The 15,727-nt window shown below is 37.9% G+C and overlaps 2 protein-coding genes and 1 long non-coding RNA gene across 3 annotated transcripts in view; 1 reads left to right on the forward strand and 2 right to left on the reverse strand.

The window, feature by feature from the left end:
• LOC134671882 (uncharacterized) overlaps positions 1 to 15,727 on the reverse strand; it is a 274,843-nt gene that overhangs the window by 27,672 nt on the left and 231,444 nt on the right. The window lies entirely within an intron of this gene.
• LOC134671850 (peptidyl-prolyl cis-trans isomerase 6) lies at positions 669 to 12,828 on the forward strand. Its single transcript, XM_063529702.1, has 4 exons — positions 669 to 930; positions 3,168 to 3,375; positions 10,489 to 10,673; positions 11,627 to 12,828. The coding sequence occupies exons 1-4, from the start codon at positions 838 to 840 to the stop codon at positions 11,756 to 11,758; spliced, it is 618 nt and encodes a 205-aa protein (XP_063385772.1). The 5' UTR covers positions 669 to 837; the 3' UTR covers positions 11,759 to 12,828.
• Positions 12,816 to 14,453, reverse strand: LOC134671842 (tetratricopeptide repeat protein 19 homolog, mitochondrial). Its single transcript, XM_063529694.1, has one exon. The coding sequence runs from the start codon at positions 14,258 to 14,260 to the stop codon at positions 13,265 to 13,267; it is 996 nt and encodes a 331-aa protein (XP_063385764.1). The 5' UTR covers positions 14,261 to 14,453; the 3' UTR covers positions 12,816 to 13,264.

Here is a 15,727-nt window from a genome sequence, read left to right on the forward strand (position 1 = left end):
CCTACAAAATCTACGCAACTAGACTTCTTTAAATTATGCACAAGAACGTGCGGTGCGAGTAACTGAGGGTCTACCGCGAACCACGTTCAACGTGTTGCCTTTCTGTCGCACTTGTAAATTCGTACGTAAGTGTGACAGGGAGGCAACGCATCGAACGTGGTTCGCGGTAGACCCTCTGGACCGGCCTATCGCTTGATCATATCATACGATACGCGTAGTAGTCTGTAGCCCGCACGTTAACTCCAACCATATGCACCGTGTGCAATTATTAGCATTCAACTTTACTCCAATATTTTTGTAATTTCAGACGGATTCCCGATTGGAGAATGCCTTTGCAAGACTGATGATATCTATATTACAAAAACGTAGTTGTGATCGGTGGTCATAAGTGTAATACTTAAATAAAAACAATTCTATTATATATTTTTTGATTCCTGGTAACAATACCTCATCTGCAGTTGGATCATTGGATGACCGATGGCCAATGGCGTTGCTTTGCTGCTTTGCTGTCAAGATGACATTGACATTATTTTATTGAACTTAGGCCGAGCAGGCCGAGCTAATATAGCTCGCGGCTAATTATAATAAAGGCCATTTTAGAATAGAAGCGCCGCATAATCTCAAGAAGATCGCTATGTGGGTGGTGGGGTCGCTGTATTATTCGCTTCCGTTTCGTTGGTAACGTGGCGCTTCGGTATCGGCTGCGGCAAGAACAGCCCACTCGTCATTTGGCCGGCAGTTGAGGAATATCCCTCGCGTCCAAGCCAATTAAAAATAACGCTGTGATTTATTTAATTAGCTAACATTTTTAGAAGAAAATTCAAACTTCTTCTCATCATGGGGACCTTTGCGACTGTCCTAGGCCTGTTTTTGTTTATCGTCGTGGCCCGGTCCGACGATGCTCCCAAAGGTCCCAAAGTGACACACAAGGTATGTGATCCAATAAATCCTTAAATCCAGAAGCTATTTATCTGAATATTTTTTTTTATTGAGCCTGATGTTTTTTAATTTTTTTTTATTGAGTTTGATGGATCATAATAGGTTGCTGACCTGGGAGCCAATGACGCGTCAATTTCTTTGTTTGGGTAACGGGTTTTTGAATTGGTACTGATGTCATCACTTAAATTATGTAATAAAGGGCCCTTCATCTTATCAATAGGCCTGTGATCCAAATCAGGGCTATCCTTGGACCATTGAATAAGTCAATTCTGGCCAATAGATACTGCCTTTGTACACCAATCTAGTAACCTTCTATTGTGATAGACCCTTGGGATCTACTAGCTTTAAAACTACCTAAATTCGCTCAACTGGTACATTATTAAGATAAGATAAGATAAGAATAGCCTTTATTGACCAAAATAGAATTATTACATATTGCATTTAAATAAATTCACATTTCATTTATCATTATATTAGTTTTAATATCTTTCCTATCAAATTTTTAATAAATATATTTTAATGTCATTGTTTTTAGTATTTTAGTCTGCCTTCTTGGCATAGGCCTCCTCCAGTTCTCTCCACGTCTCTCTATCCTGTGCCGTCCTAATCCAGTTTACTCCCGCATGCTTCTTGATGTCATCTGACCACCTCATTAATGGTCTCCCTTCTCTCCTCTTTCTATCTCTAGGATACCATTCCGCCACCTCTCTATCCCACTTATTTCTACCTTCTCTTGCCATATGTCCAGCCCATTTCCATTTTAACGTTTTTACAGTCACTGATACATCCTTAATTTTAGTTTTCTTTCTAATATCTGTCAGTCTTACTTTGTCTTTCCTTTTTACAGATATGATTGATCTTTCCATGTTGTGTTGGCAAACTTTTAATTTTTCGAGATCTTTCTTAGTTACTGCCCAGGTTTGACATCCGTAAGTCATACATGGTAGAACACACATATCAAATACCTTTGATTTGCAGGACAATGGTAAATCTTGGTTTTTTAGAATGTCTCTCAATGACCAGTAGGCTTTCCATGCGTTAACAGTTCTTTTTTCAATTTCTTTACTTGTCATGTTTGAACCTGTTATAATTTGTCCTAGATATGTGTATTCCTCGACATATTCAATCTCTTTTCCATGGACAAGTATAAGATTTTTGGTGTGGTTTGACATAACCTTGGTCTTCTCTGTGTTCATTGTTAGTCCTACTTCAGCGCTTTGCTCAGCGAGTTGCTCTAACATTTAACTCTAATAGGTACATTATTAAATTATCTAAACAAACTTGGTATTTACTGCCAATTGTGTAGAAATGTTAAGGTCGGTACAAGTTGGCTACATCCTGCTACTTGTATGGAAATTGTGTAGTAGACATGCAATGTGCTGTTTCTATAGAAATTGTAGTGCAGTCCATCCATACCAATTCATAATATTCCATGCAGTGGCATAGCTAGGCGTGGGTGAAGTAGGCCGTCGCCCACGGCCTCGCACCCTAAGGGAGACCTTGCGCAAGGCTCTTTTGGGCAGAGCGAAAGAAAAAGGCCTCGCAGATGTGATTTCGCCCACGGCTAGATTAGATCACACTACGCCACTGATTCCATGTAAGATTTACTGGTGGATTAAGTTTTTTGTATTAGTCCAAAAATGTTAAAATGCTTCAACAGATCGTTTTCACTGAGGACTGAGGAGGACAAAAGTATATAATTTTGTACATGCAAAGCAAAAAGGAGGATTATCAGTAGAGGCATTGCTCCATAAAATATATGGAAAGGGTAAAAGTTAGAGACACTTCTCCCAACTTATAAAATAAATAAATAGGTATTATAGGAACAGTCTTACACAAACTGACTAAGTCCTATGGTAAGCTCAATAAGTCTTGTGATGTGGGTACTCAGACAATATATAATAATACAAATACTTAAATACATAGAAAACATCCATGACTCAGGAACAAATGTCTGTGCTCCTCACACAAATAAATGCCCTTACGGGTTCAAACTCACGACCATCTGCTTCATAAGCAGGGTTACCCTAGGCCAGACCTGTCGTCAATAATAAATTTTACACAGGTAATAAAATTTACGGGGGTGACATCGTCACTGCCTGACAAAACCCCTAAAAAAAAAAGATTAAAAAAAATGTTGCAGACTTTGATTCTATATGACTCAATTATCACTTAACATTATACACATATAGGTATTTAAATTTTATGTTATTTCCAAACTCAAACAGGTCACCTTTACCATGAAGATAGGCGATGAACCAGTTGGAGACATCGTGATTGGTCTGTTCGGAAAAACTGTTCCGAAGACAGTGGAGAACTTCTACCAGCTGGCGCAGAAGCCTAAGGGTGAAGGCTACAAGGGCAGCAAGTTCCACCGTGTGATCAGCAACTTCATGATCCAGGGTGGAGACTTCACTAAAGGAGACGGCACTGGCGGTAAATATGCTATTTTGAAAATATTTGTTTAACATTATGAGTATTTTTAAGCACAGGCGGAAAGCCACTCTGCATACAGGGACAAATTTTTTTATCAATATAGTTTATTATTTATAAAATTACATAAAAAAATACATTAGTATGAATTATCAACCAATGATGAACTATAAATCAGTAATTCAGGCAAGTTAAACTAATTTTTATGTAAATATTTGACTTAGATATTACGTGGATATTACCTTCTTGCTTCATATTGACTTAATAACAAAATAAAAATAAAAAATACACCGTGAAATTTTAGTGGTTGTTTTCCCGCCACGAAATGATTCTGCTATCGATATACAGTCGACGTGTAATCTTTTTTTTAAATAATGTTAAGAAATGCCAGATTTATAAATGTGTCGAACGAAACTCGAAAGTGACCTAACACCAGTAGTAGCACTGCAGTAGTACCTACCTAATTCTTTTGAGTGAATGAAACAAAATAACCTAATAAGTAGTTCCATTTATTTTTCCTTCACACATTTTACGTGCAGTTAGTTTGCAGCTCCTTAAAAGTAAACATAACAAGTTAAGATCAAGCTTTTAATGATCAAAAACTTAAACAAACACTTAAACTTCCCGATACCACAATAATTGTTCGAACTGCAATCCGCCACATTTAATACACAATCACCTCTGCCCTGTGCATGTGCTGGCGTTTGAAACTGCCCGTGGTTAAGCAGCCGCTGTGTTGCGGCGACAATTGTTCGTCCGTGTGGAACTTGGGGGTTTAAAATCCCCGAAGACGCAGCGACTGTAAATGGTCCGGTTCCGCGTAAAGTCGCCGGGCGGCGTGGGAGTCGTAGTTAGCCCTAGCATACAGCTGCACCATCGCGACGTACTCTAAATTAGAATATTCGTAATGTCGATCCATTTTACTAGAAATAGCAGTGATGACATTGACAGGATCTGTTATTAAATTAGTTTAATAAGCGAAGAGGACGTAATTATTCGATTTACCAAAGTTGACACAACGTAATGGCAATCATCAAACTAATAAAAAGGTTTTATTTCAACTGTTAATCGTGAAGGAACAGTCTAAGTAAATTTTAATTTCAGTTGTCAAACAATAAAGCATTCTAGCCTGTTACACAATTTAAAAAAGTAACATGTGCATGTTTATTTGTTTATCTTATGGAGTGTAGAAGTAAAATTGTTGACAGATATTTCGTTGTTGTATCACCAATTGTCTATGATTTAAAAAAAAGCTAAAATTCAGTTGTCAATTTATGTCATTGTTTTAAATTGTTTGCGGTTTATAAGGGATTTATTTTAAATAATATTAATAATTTCTATACTGAGTGAGGTTCGCAAACTATTATTTAAGCTCCTAAATAATTACGACAATGTGCGAAGTCGACGTGTAGCGTTGTATAACGAAAAACTGCAATGTTTACAACTCCTAACCAAATGTAAACAAAATAGGAGGTTGGTGCTCTATAAATATTTTGATACTTTAAGTACTAGTTATAACATTTGCCTATTACTTTGATTAAGTACGTGAATATATTAATTCCTGAGTCTCATAAATAGGACAAGTGTATAAAGAAACGGATAAACTAAAAGTTCAGAAAAATATCTATAAAATCTAAATAATGGAACGTAAATAAATGTGTTTGTCGTTGACCGTACTTTAAATAGTGGTAGAAATTCTGTGAGCTGACTTTGAGTGGACGTAAACGTTTATTTAACTTATTTCCTTAGGTACCTTACTTGTGCACAGAATATCAATTATATTGTCTAGTATCAAAACTATAATTCCTGCTACGCAAAGTGTGACCAGCCCAAGATTTTTTGAATTTCCCGCCAAACATTTAGGTAAAATTTCAGTAGCCAGACTCTACTATTGTTTTTCGCTTGTTCGAGTTTAGGTTATTTTTTTGTAATATTTTTTTTTGGAAAACAGTTTATTTATAAGTTTGTCTATCATAATTCGAAAGTACTACCGATAGCAAATCGCCCTGCCGCGGGAAAACAACCACTAAAATTTCACGGTGTATATAATTCCCTAGGCCCCCTAGGGAAAAAAATGGTACATGGTACATCACCATCAGTCCCGCTAAACCTTCGTGAAACACCACGCTTTATGAGCAACTGTAATTAATTAGGTATTATTCTCTTTAATACGGAATTCTTAATAATTTTAATCAAATTTTTTTGATATTGGATGTTAAAAGTTAAAAACACATGCATTCTTAGAAAATAATGAATAGCGCGTAATATGAAATCGAGAGATTGGCTAATTTCCAACTGGAACAAAGAAACCGAGTTCCTGTAAATATAAAGCAAAGCCTAAAATAAACAAATCTAATTATAATGGTTTCTCTGTCAACAAAGTGTCTGGTGGTGCATCATGTGTCTGTTGAACCCTATTGTTTACAATGTTTTCATGCTCAACTCACTCAAAACATTGCTTTACGAGGACGCTTATATGCTTCCTGTTGTTATACGAGTGATATTTGACTCATGGCTCCTCTACACGATGGGCTAGCGCCGGCCACTCCAAGAGACGCAGCCATACGGTAGAATGAGATAGCAATATCACTTGCTCCCTCTAACCTCTAACGCATAAATACGACGTCCCTTGGTGTGGTCCCATCGTGTAGAAGAGCCATCAAATGTTCGGGCGCGTTCGGCTTTCTCTTTCTCCGAGGCTCCGAGCCAAGGGCCCAACGTTTTCTGTTCTCTTTCACGACGCAGCTACTAGTATCATTTCTCTCTCCTCGCTCCTTTAAAATGCCGTTTGTCAAAAAAGGACAACCATACTGTTGACAAGGTGGACTTCAAATCAAGTGTTGGCTTTCTTGATGCGCCCAGGCTGTGTATGTGTGCGTAAAAGCGTATATGTGTGCTCTTTTAGGGATGTCAAAAGTCGATTTTAATCATGTTACATATCGATAAACGCTACACAGCGGAACGAAATAGCGATTAATTGAAGCTTCAATATCTTCGTTAAACATAAACATAATTGAAATGCTAATGGATAATGAATATATTATAATATAATAATATAATTCAATTATTGCGGAACACCTATTTTAGGAGGTATTTATGTATTTTAATTAAATATCTGAACTTTCCCTTGGTTCCCTGCTGGGGCGTGACTATGAAATTGTGATCTGATAACCACAATAAAGAATAAAAGCGTTTTTGGTCATTTTAGGTATCCTTAAGCCTTTGAAGTAAAATTAAAATTGCAGGAAATGTCGATAGTTTATCGATATGACTTTATCGACATGGCTACAGCAACGTGGGCCTCATTGTTAATCGTACACTAAACAAAAGTGGCAACAGTGACAGCCCGCTGAGACACCGTCTTTATATATTATAAGTCTATGCTCCGAGCAGTCATAAAGGCACAGGCTGCTGAGCGAGAAAAAGAACGTGTCATGAGCGCATAGAATATGCCGGCTACATACGTAACGATAAATCGTTGCGATAAAACTCTGCATGACAAATCGTTGTCGATTATCGTAACGATTTGTCATTCACACGGTTCGATTTATCTGCACAGTTTTATCGCAACGATTTATCGTTACGTATGTAGCCGGCATTAGACAGCGACAACAAAATCCGGGACCTTCCACTGTCAAACGTTTATTTTTATTTTGTCAGATAGGGAGCATCAGTGTTGACAACTTGGCATAAATGATGCCAGATCTGGCATATTTTCACTCGCTTTAGCATTGGCACCAAAATTCTCCATTTAGCATCTGGCATATTTTTTAGCATAATTTAGTCTAAGCCAAGTTTGCACCAACTTGGCAGCAACAATATGCGCCATCGCCTTATGTGGTTCATATTTTCATATGAATTTTGACTTTTGTGGACGGATGGACGTCAACGGACTATATAAAGTTGGTCAAGCAGATCATGTCAGTAGAAAAAGTCGGTAAATTTGAAAAAAGTATGTGTTTTAAGTGTCTAAATTCAAGTGATATTTTAGCATTTTTTTAGCATAGGTGTTTCAAAAATCTTTGGCATAATTTTGGCATAATCTAGACATTAGTCTAGCATTATTTCAAAATCCGAGTTGGCAACACTGGGGAGCATAACTGTATGAATTTTTACAGTACATATGGTGCTAATTTACTACCCTACTGTGGTAATTGGCACAATACGCGGGCGTATGTCGATAAATTAAAGGGCCATATGTACTGTAAAACGTTGCACGATACATGTGCGAATAGGTACTTCGCTACTCGTGTCGACTTTAAACACTCTGTTCGGTTGTGTTTTAATTTATAACCACTCGTTGCGAATTTCCTATTTGCATTTGTATCGTAATGTACTATTTAATGACTACGGTGGGAACCCTCCAGTGGGATCTTGACGAATAAACTGCCTTTGAAGTGTATTAAAAAACCGGGCAAGTGCGAGTCGGACTCGCGCACGAAGGGTTCCGTACCATAATGAAAAAAAAAAACGGTCACCCATCCAAGTACTGACCACGCCCGACGTTGCTTAACTTTGGTCAAAAATCACGTTTGCTGTATGGGAGCTCCACTTAAATCTTAATTTTATTCTGTTTTTAGTATTTGTTGTTATACGAGGGTTGCCTTTTATATTTCGGGATTTGAAATTATTAACAACATTATACTAACAGAAATGGCTTTATTGTTTTTCAAAATATTCTCCTTTGAGGTCTACGCATTTTTTCATTCGGGTAAACCAGTTTTTATAACAGTTCAACCACTCCGATGGGGACACCTCTAAAACGTGCGTTTTGAACGCCGACGACCGCTGCTTCAGAGGTTAAAAAACGCTGACCGCGCAGTTTGTCCTTAATGTGCGGGAACAAAAAGAAATCATTGGGGGCCAAATCAGGACTATACGGCGGGTGACCCATTAAATCGATATTTTGAGCTTTTAAAAAGGCGGATGTTTGTGCCGACTGGTGGGGGCTCGCATTATCGTGGTGCAGTATAATCCGTCTGCGGTGATTGGTTTCCCTGACCTTTTCAATCACCTCTGGCAAACAAATGGTTATATACCATTCAGAATTAACTGTTCTACATTTTTCTAAGGGAACGGTTGCAATATGCCCATTTTTCCAAAAAAACAGGCAACCATTTGTTTTGCAGTACTACGTGCACGAACAACTTTTGTTGGATTTGGTTCACCTTGAAAGACCCACACCGTCGACTGCCGTTTATTTTCCGGTTCATACGAGTAGATCCACGATTCGTCACCTGTGACAATATCATACACATGTTTCGAAGCCCCGCCGCTGTATTTTTTTTAGCATTTCTTTGCACCAATCCACGCGAGCCTGTTTTTGAGCACCGGTCAAATTATGTGGTATCCATCACGAACAAACTTTCTTGACTGCTAAATGTTCATGCAATATTGTTTGTATGCTGGTCCCACTAATGCCCAAGGACGCCTCAATCTCTCGATAAGTCACGTGACGGTCTTGCAATATCAATTCACGCACAGAGTCAATGTTTTCCGGAACAACCACTGATTTTGGACGACCTTCGCGAAACTCGTCCACAAGCGAACTACGGCCACGAACAAACTCTGCAAACCAACGATAAACACTCGTCCTTGACGGTGCTTCATCTCCGAAAGTCGAAAAAAGTTCATCCATGCATTGTTGTTGACTGAGGCCGCGTCGAAAATTGTAAAAAATAATCGCTCGCTTGCGATATTTTTTCAAATGACAATTAAAAACAAAACACGGTCGAGTCATAACTTTTTTTTTCTACATATTGCCGCCAAAATGTTAAACTACATGTTTATAACCTCAAATGGCAGATGGCAGCACTAGTTTATTCAAATCCCGAAATATAAAAGGCAGCCTATGTAGCGGCAACAGAAATACATACATCATCTGTGAAAATTTCAACTGTCTAGCTATCACGGTTCGTGAGATACAGCCTGGTGACAGACAGACGGACGGACGGACGGAAAGCGAAGTCTTAGTAATAGGGTCCCGTTTTACCTTTTGGGTACGGAACCCTAAAAACTAGACTTATATCGACCGGGATATGAACCGTGATTACCTTTTGTACTGTTAAAAACTACTCAGCTTAACAGCTTTAATTACGAGTAAATTAAATTATAACTTGTACGCGCGAAAACGTTTCCTTTTATTGGTTATTAATAGTTTACAGCCAATTAGTATGCCGCCGGATAAGGCTTTATGCTACATTAGTTATCGAGAAGGTATAGGAACCCAGTTATTATATATAGACCTACCTATAATGTACTTGCAAAATTGCGATAACTTACTAACGATGTGTTACGAAATCATAGTTATGATTTCATCAATCAATAGCCAAGGTAAGGATTGATTTAATAGTTTCGTAAATAAACGTATCGGGAAATTAATGAAATACCTAATACTGTAGATTTTTATTAGCTGCATATATAAATAAGCTACTGGATTCATCCCGTTAACCGATTTAACTTTACTCGTTAAATATAGGATTGTCTTTGATATAGGCTAATGGGCTAATCTAAAGGCCTCTGTACACAATGGGCCAGCGTGGGCCAGTCTGGGGGACGCATTTATGCGTTAGAGGGAGCAAGTGATATTGCTATCTCATTCTACCGCATGGCTGCGTCCCTTGGACTGGCCGGCGCTGGCCCATTGTGTACAGGGGTCTTTAGGTTCTTAAAGAGTGGTACGCGAACCCCGAGGCGCCAGCTATCGTAAATCGTAAAGGGGTTTACGACAAGCCACAATACTTGGTACTTACATAGAGAAATAAGCATAGAGTGCTAACTCCATACATCAGTTTTTGTTACCAAAACGCCTATTATTTTCGTAGTCGGCATCTAGCGTCAAGTAGCGGAATTAAGGTATCAGTACTGCTGCCACAGAATAAATAATAGTACTAGGTACAGAAGACTCACTCTCTAACAACACACGTCTGTTACGATCAGGACAGATATGGCCGCTAAGTGGCGACAGCGCCACGCGCGGCTTTTGGCTAGCCACCAAAATTGGTGTGGAACGGATTTACTTCTAGCTACCTGTAGCAAAGCGACGAAATCGCGGAGTGAGCCACGCCCGCTGCTGCTCAGTACACAATAGATTTAAAACATATTTCTCGTCTCCAGGCCGCAGCATCTACGGCGAGCGCTTCGAAGATGAGAACTTCAAGCTGCGCCACTACGGCGCCGGCTGGCTGTCCATGGCCAACGCGGGCAAGGACACCAACGGGTCGCAGTTCTTCATCACCACCGCCAAGACCACCTGGCTCGACGGGCGACACGTGGTCTTCGGGAAGGTCTTGGAGGGCATGGTAAGGGAGCAGAAGATTGATATACGTGGGCCATACTGAAAGTCTCTGGATTCTGATATATGAGACGACTTATTTTTTCTAAGTGGCCAGTCCAGGAATTTTCAGTATGCCCTAATTAATATTATACACAGGCATTTTGAATACCATCGCGTTGACAATCGAGATCACTAGTATTCATTCGGTCAAACTCCCGCCACGTGGTTGGTTCCATTTAGGATGAGGCAGCGTGACCATTCTGTATGAAATACTATTGCTATTATCAACTACTTGCTGTAGTTGATAATAGCAATAGTACCGACTGTCAATGGCCACCGGGGGCAAGGATATCAATGGCTCTCAGTTCATCATCACCATCGCCAAGACCACTTGGCTCGACGGACGGCATATCGGCACTGACTCATAAAGCACAGCATATTGTTTAGCAATTGAAAAAGTACTGTAGAAGACTACAACGAAATTAATGCTATACCTTGCTTTTCCCAATTATGCGCGGAGATAATTCTTTATTATTGTGATAATAGGCTGAGAAACAAAAACTTTGCTGTGTAGGTTTCTAATTAAACGCTCCGACAATGTACTTTCTACATTGAGGTCGGTACTAAAGATTACACTCCAAGTGTCCATAACTTTTGAAAAAAAAATTTTTACACGACTGTGCGACGCAAAGGAGACTAGGTAATGTGAACTAATGTGTTTATCAATCTATGTATATGTTAGTCCAGTGGTTCCTAACCTGGGGGTAAAACTGGTATATCACGGGGGTAATAAGCTAACCTAAACAATACAACAAACGTACACGTTTTATTTTTTATTACCATTGGGAGGAGGGGTAAAATCAGGTTCCCTAGTTAGTCATAGGGGTGACCGGACTAAAAAGGTTAGGAACCACTGTGTTAGTCCCTTTGCAGATCAAACGCGTTGATTATGTTTTTTGACCCACTGACTTGTTACAGGATATCGTGCGTAAGATCGAGCAGACACCGACCGGAGCGAGCGACCGCCCCGTCAAGGACGTGGTGATTGTCGAAAGCCGCGCAGAAGTCGTCGCAGAGCCCTTCGCCGTCTCCAAAGAAAGTGCTAAATAACACTAGCTCTCAATGCATTTACTTTGTAAGATTAATTTAAAACTAGGGCCATATTTACATTTATGAACTAATTCGCCGTTTCTGCCCGAAAGTTAGCATGATTGGCGAAACAAATGCTCAACTTTATAATTAGAGGGCGGAGTACCGGTGGCAAATTTCACACTAAATGTATGGAGTCGCCTAAGTATTCTTATGATTAAATAAATAACGAATAAATGATTAATTTTGCATAATAATTTTCAGGAACTTATAGAAATTATCTTACGAGCATACAAATATAATGTAATAATATATGTTGTTAATATCTATAATACATAATAATATGTTTTCTTATCAGAACATTATCATTAGGTACTAAATACTAGACTAAGAAGTTATACCTGCCAAACGATATATTATTTTCAAGACCATTCAATCACAATTGAGGACTGGAATTATGTGTTTGAGGTCCTCCTCACAATCTACACTTAAGTGCGTATCCATGTTATATAATGACTGGACTATGGCCACATGTTCCTGGTTTTTCGGAGTGAATCGGTTTCTTAATTTATTGAAGATCCATTTATGAGTGGAAAACGATCGCTCTACATCTACCGATGTCATGGTTGCATGTTTAAGGACTTGTTTATAATTTTCCATTGTAATCATATTCCTTAATTCGTCAGCATCTGGGTTTCTATCTAGAACCAATTCGAGTTTATTTCGCACGGTTTCACTTCCTTGGAGGCTTAAAATAGTCCTAACTATATCTATTACCAGAAAACTTTCTTCTATCGGAATTTTAGTGCATAGTGTTAAGTACTTACTTCCAATTTACGAGTAGGTGCCATTATACCATACTAAGTACATTAGGTAAATGAATAATTTTATTATTCAAGCCTAAAATAATAATTATAAAAACGACTCCATACCTTTTGTGTGAAATTTGCCACCGGTACTCCGCCCTCTATTTATAATATGTGTCACAATTTTTTTTTTCTTTGTGATTATGAATTATGACCCATTAAGTTCACTTTTGTGACACACACAAATGAGATTGATAAACAAATGAATAAAATTTCTCTTTATAATTATGCTTTTTATTTACATAATTTATTTACAAATATTAATTATATAACTAGGTTATGTATATACAAAATTATTGGGTATTTAGATGATGTACTGTTTTCTTTACAAACAAATTCATTATTGGTTATTTTAAATTGCGATACATTCTTAATAACTTAACACAACATTTGAATTTGATGAGAATTTTTAGTCCAGGACACACCTGTTTTCCTAGATCAAGATTTTCGTAAGCCAATACTGGAATACAATATAATATTCAATAGCTGGGTCCACACAGAGCAAGCATTTGCGTGAGGTAATTGTGTTTAACTGTGGGGCATAAATGCATTTTATTGTAAATTAGTTATTTTGACAGCTAGCAAAATTTATTATAAAAATTACAGTTGATGTCAGGTATCCTTGTAACAAATGTAGAATTCCACAACTCCTAGTACAATTCTACCTCATCATACTCCTTACTTCTTTGATACATTCCTCAGCCTCTTCTTTGACTTCTTTATTGTTAGCCTGCACCCCCAGTTTCCACCCATACCCGCAACTCTTCCTGGCTTCCTCTACCAGTTCTTTTTTCAAATAAGCCCTCCCTAAATTAACATACATTGTTCCTAATTCTTCCATCTCCGGTAACTGCTTTCCTATTTCTATAGCTCGTTTAAAATAAGCAATGCTTTCATCTGTCCTTCCTAACTGGACACAAACTGTTCCAATATCATTCAACTGCACTACAAAGTGTTCCTGACCCACATCACCCACTGACTGCATATGTTCAAGTGAATTTACCATCAATTTCAAGCCTTCCTCAAGTTTATTGCAATCTACATACAACCTTCCACACCAGTCCTCCGCTACTGCAAGCATTTTAATAGTGTCATCACTAGGATTTATACCCATAGCTTTGTGTAGCTTTTCTAAGCACCAATCATAACCCAGCTGAGCTGTTGAGTATTCTTTTTTCAAATGGCTGATTCTGGCCAGTTTGATACTAAGATGTACAACTCTAGGATCATCTTCTTTAGCTCCATCTGCCATTATTCTTTGTGTGACTGCAACAAAGAGCTGCTTGGCTTTGTCTAGTTGTTCTCTTTCCAATGCCAAGTTAGCCATGACATCATAGATGTATGTTACACCCATTTTGTGATTCATCTGCTGGGCCTGCCTTAATGCAATGTGAAGTAATTGTTCAGCCTTATCATATTGCAATCTTTGAATAAAAAGTACACAGTGTTTGATAGTTTGAATAAGCTCATCTTCAGCACTAAGTTTTGGTTGAAATCCTAGCCAAGTGAACAGAGAGAACCCAATAGTACATGGTATTGCAGTTTGTTTGGGTAATACTTTAGGGAATGGTACATTAATACACTTCTGTATAAATCTCTTATTAAATTTAATTCTTGATAGGGTATTCCATAGAATCCTATACTTCGACGACATCATTATTTATTTAATTTTACTCTTATGTAACTAATTACATTTGTTTCCTGACGTAGGAATAGGGAATGAATTCTCTAGATTTATAGTCAGATTATTATGATGTTTAAGCAATAAAATATGTTAAATATGCGAGAATGGCCACATTATTTAGAAATTAGAATAAAAGAATTTTCCAAGACATTTTTGTTATTTATATAAACATGACATTGACATTTTTGAATGACAGTGACATTTTTTTACCATAGACTACTAGTGTTGCAAGGCCAAATTTGAAAAAATCCGATATATCTACCCAAGAAATAAGGGGGTTGGTAAAAAGTATAGTTTGGCCACAGAATAAATAATAGTACTAGGTACAGAAGACTCACTCTCTAACAAAACGCGTCTGTTACGATCAGCACAGATATGGCCGTTAGGTGGCGACAGCGCCACGCGCGGCTTATGGCAAACCCCAAAATTGGGGTCGAACGGATGTATTTTTAGCTACCTGTAGCAAAGCGACGAAATTGCGGAGTGAGACACGCCTGTGACTTATTTAAAAGTTTTTTCTTTTTTTCTTCAATTTGGCTTGTCTAAAAAAATATTGAGTACTAAATATTAGATTTTATGGATACTTTGTACAGTCACCTGCAATAATATGTTACTCTTCGAAGGCCGCAAAAATATGTGACACGCTCTTATGACTCTACAAATAAGATCGTGTCAGATATTTTTGCTGCCTTCGTTGTGTAACATGTTATTGCAGGTGACTGTACGACAGACGAGTGTAAGACCCAACTTGTAGAAATGTTACCATTAACATTAACTGTATCGACTAGTAGAATAAAATTGCGAGATTTTATTTTTTGTAATTTTTAGTCGGTTCGAGTCCCGGGCGAGGCAAGCGAGTTTTAGAAAATCTTTGAACAAAACTGCATGTTTCTTTTTAAAAATAAAGGAATGTCTCCTTTAAGTAAAATGAGCCAGCTTAAATATTTAAGGTAGTTTCCCTCCAGGGCCCACACTGTATACACTGTATACCGAGTAATATCAGCTGTAAAAATATCTACAACTAATAAGTTAGCACCTTATATATGTATGTATTCTATTTAGTTGGTCTATAAATCTGATCTACTATAGTCTGGCAAACACATTTTGTCAGTCAGTAACAAAGAAAGTTATACTCGACCTTTTCTTTTGGGTGCTAGTACTAGCAAAGACCAAGACAGTATGATTCTCTTAGTCTGTTTGAAATGAGACAGTACTGGGCCAAACCGATTTATCTTTCCACACTGTATATATAACCTCATAATCATAAGTCCCCGCGTACTTGTACAAGTACAAATTTATAAATTTGAGTTATGACTTTTACTCATAGAAATAAAAGAAAGTTCCTAATTCAAAAGCGTAGAAATTGGCTTGGGTTTTACGAGGATAAAGCCTGACCAGTAATATATGATTCTTATTTGGTTTATGACATTTATTTCAGTT

Source organism: Cydia fagiglandana, chromosome 16 (genome assembly GCF_963556715.1).
Source record: "Cydia fagiglandana chromosome 16, ilCydFagi1.1, whole genome shotgun sequence".
Classification (NCBI taxonomy): Eukaryota; Metazoa; Arthropoda; class Insecta; order Lepidoptera; family Tortricidae; genus Cydia; species Cydia fagiglandana.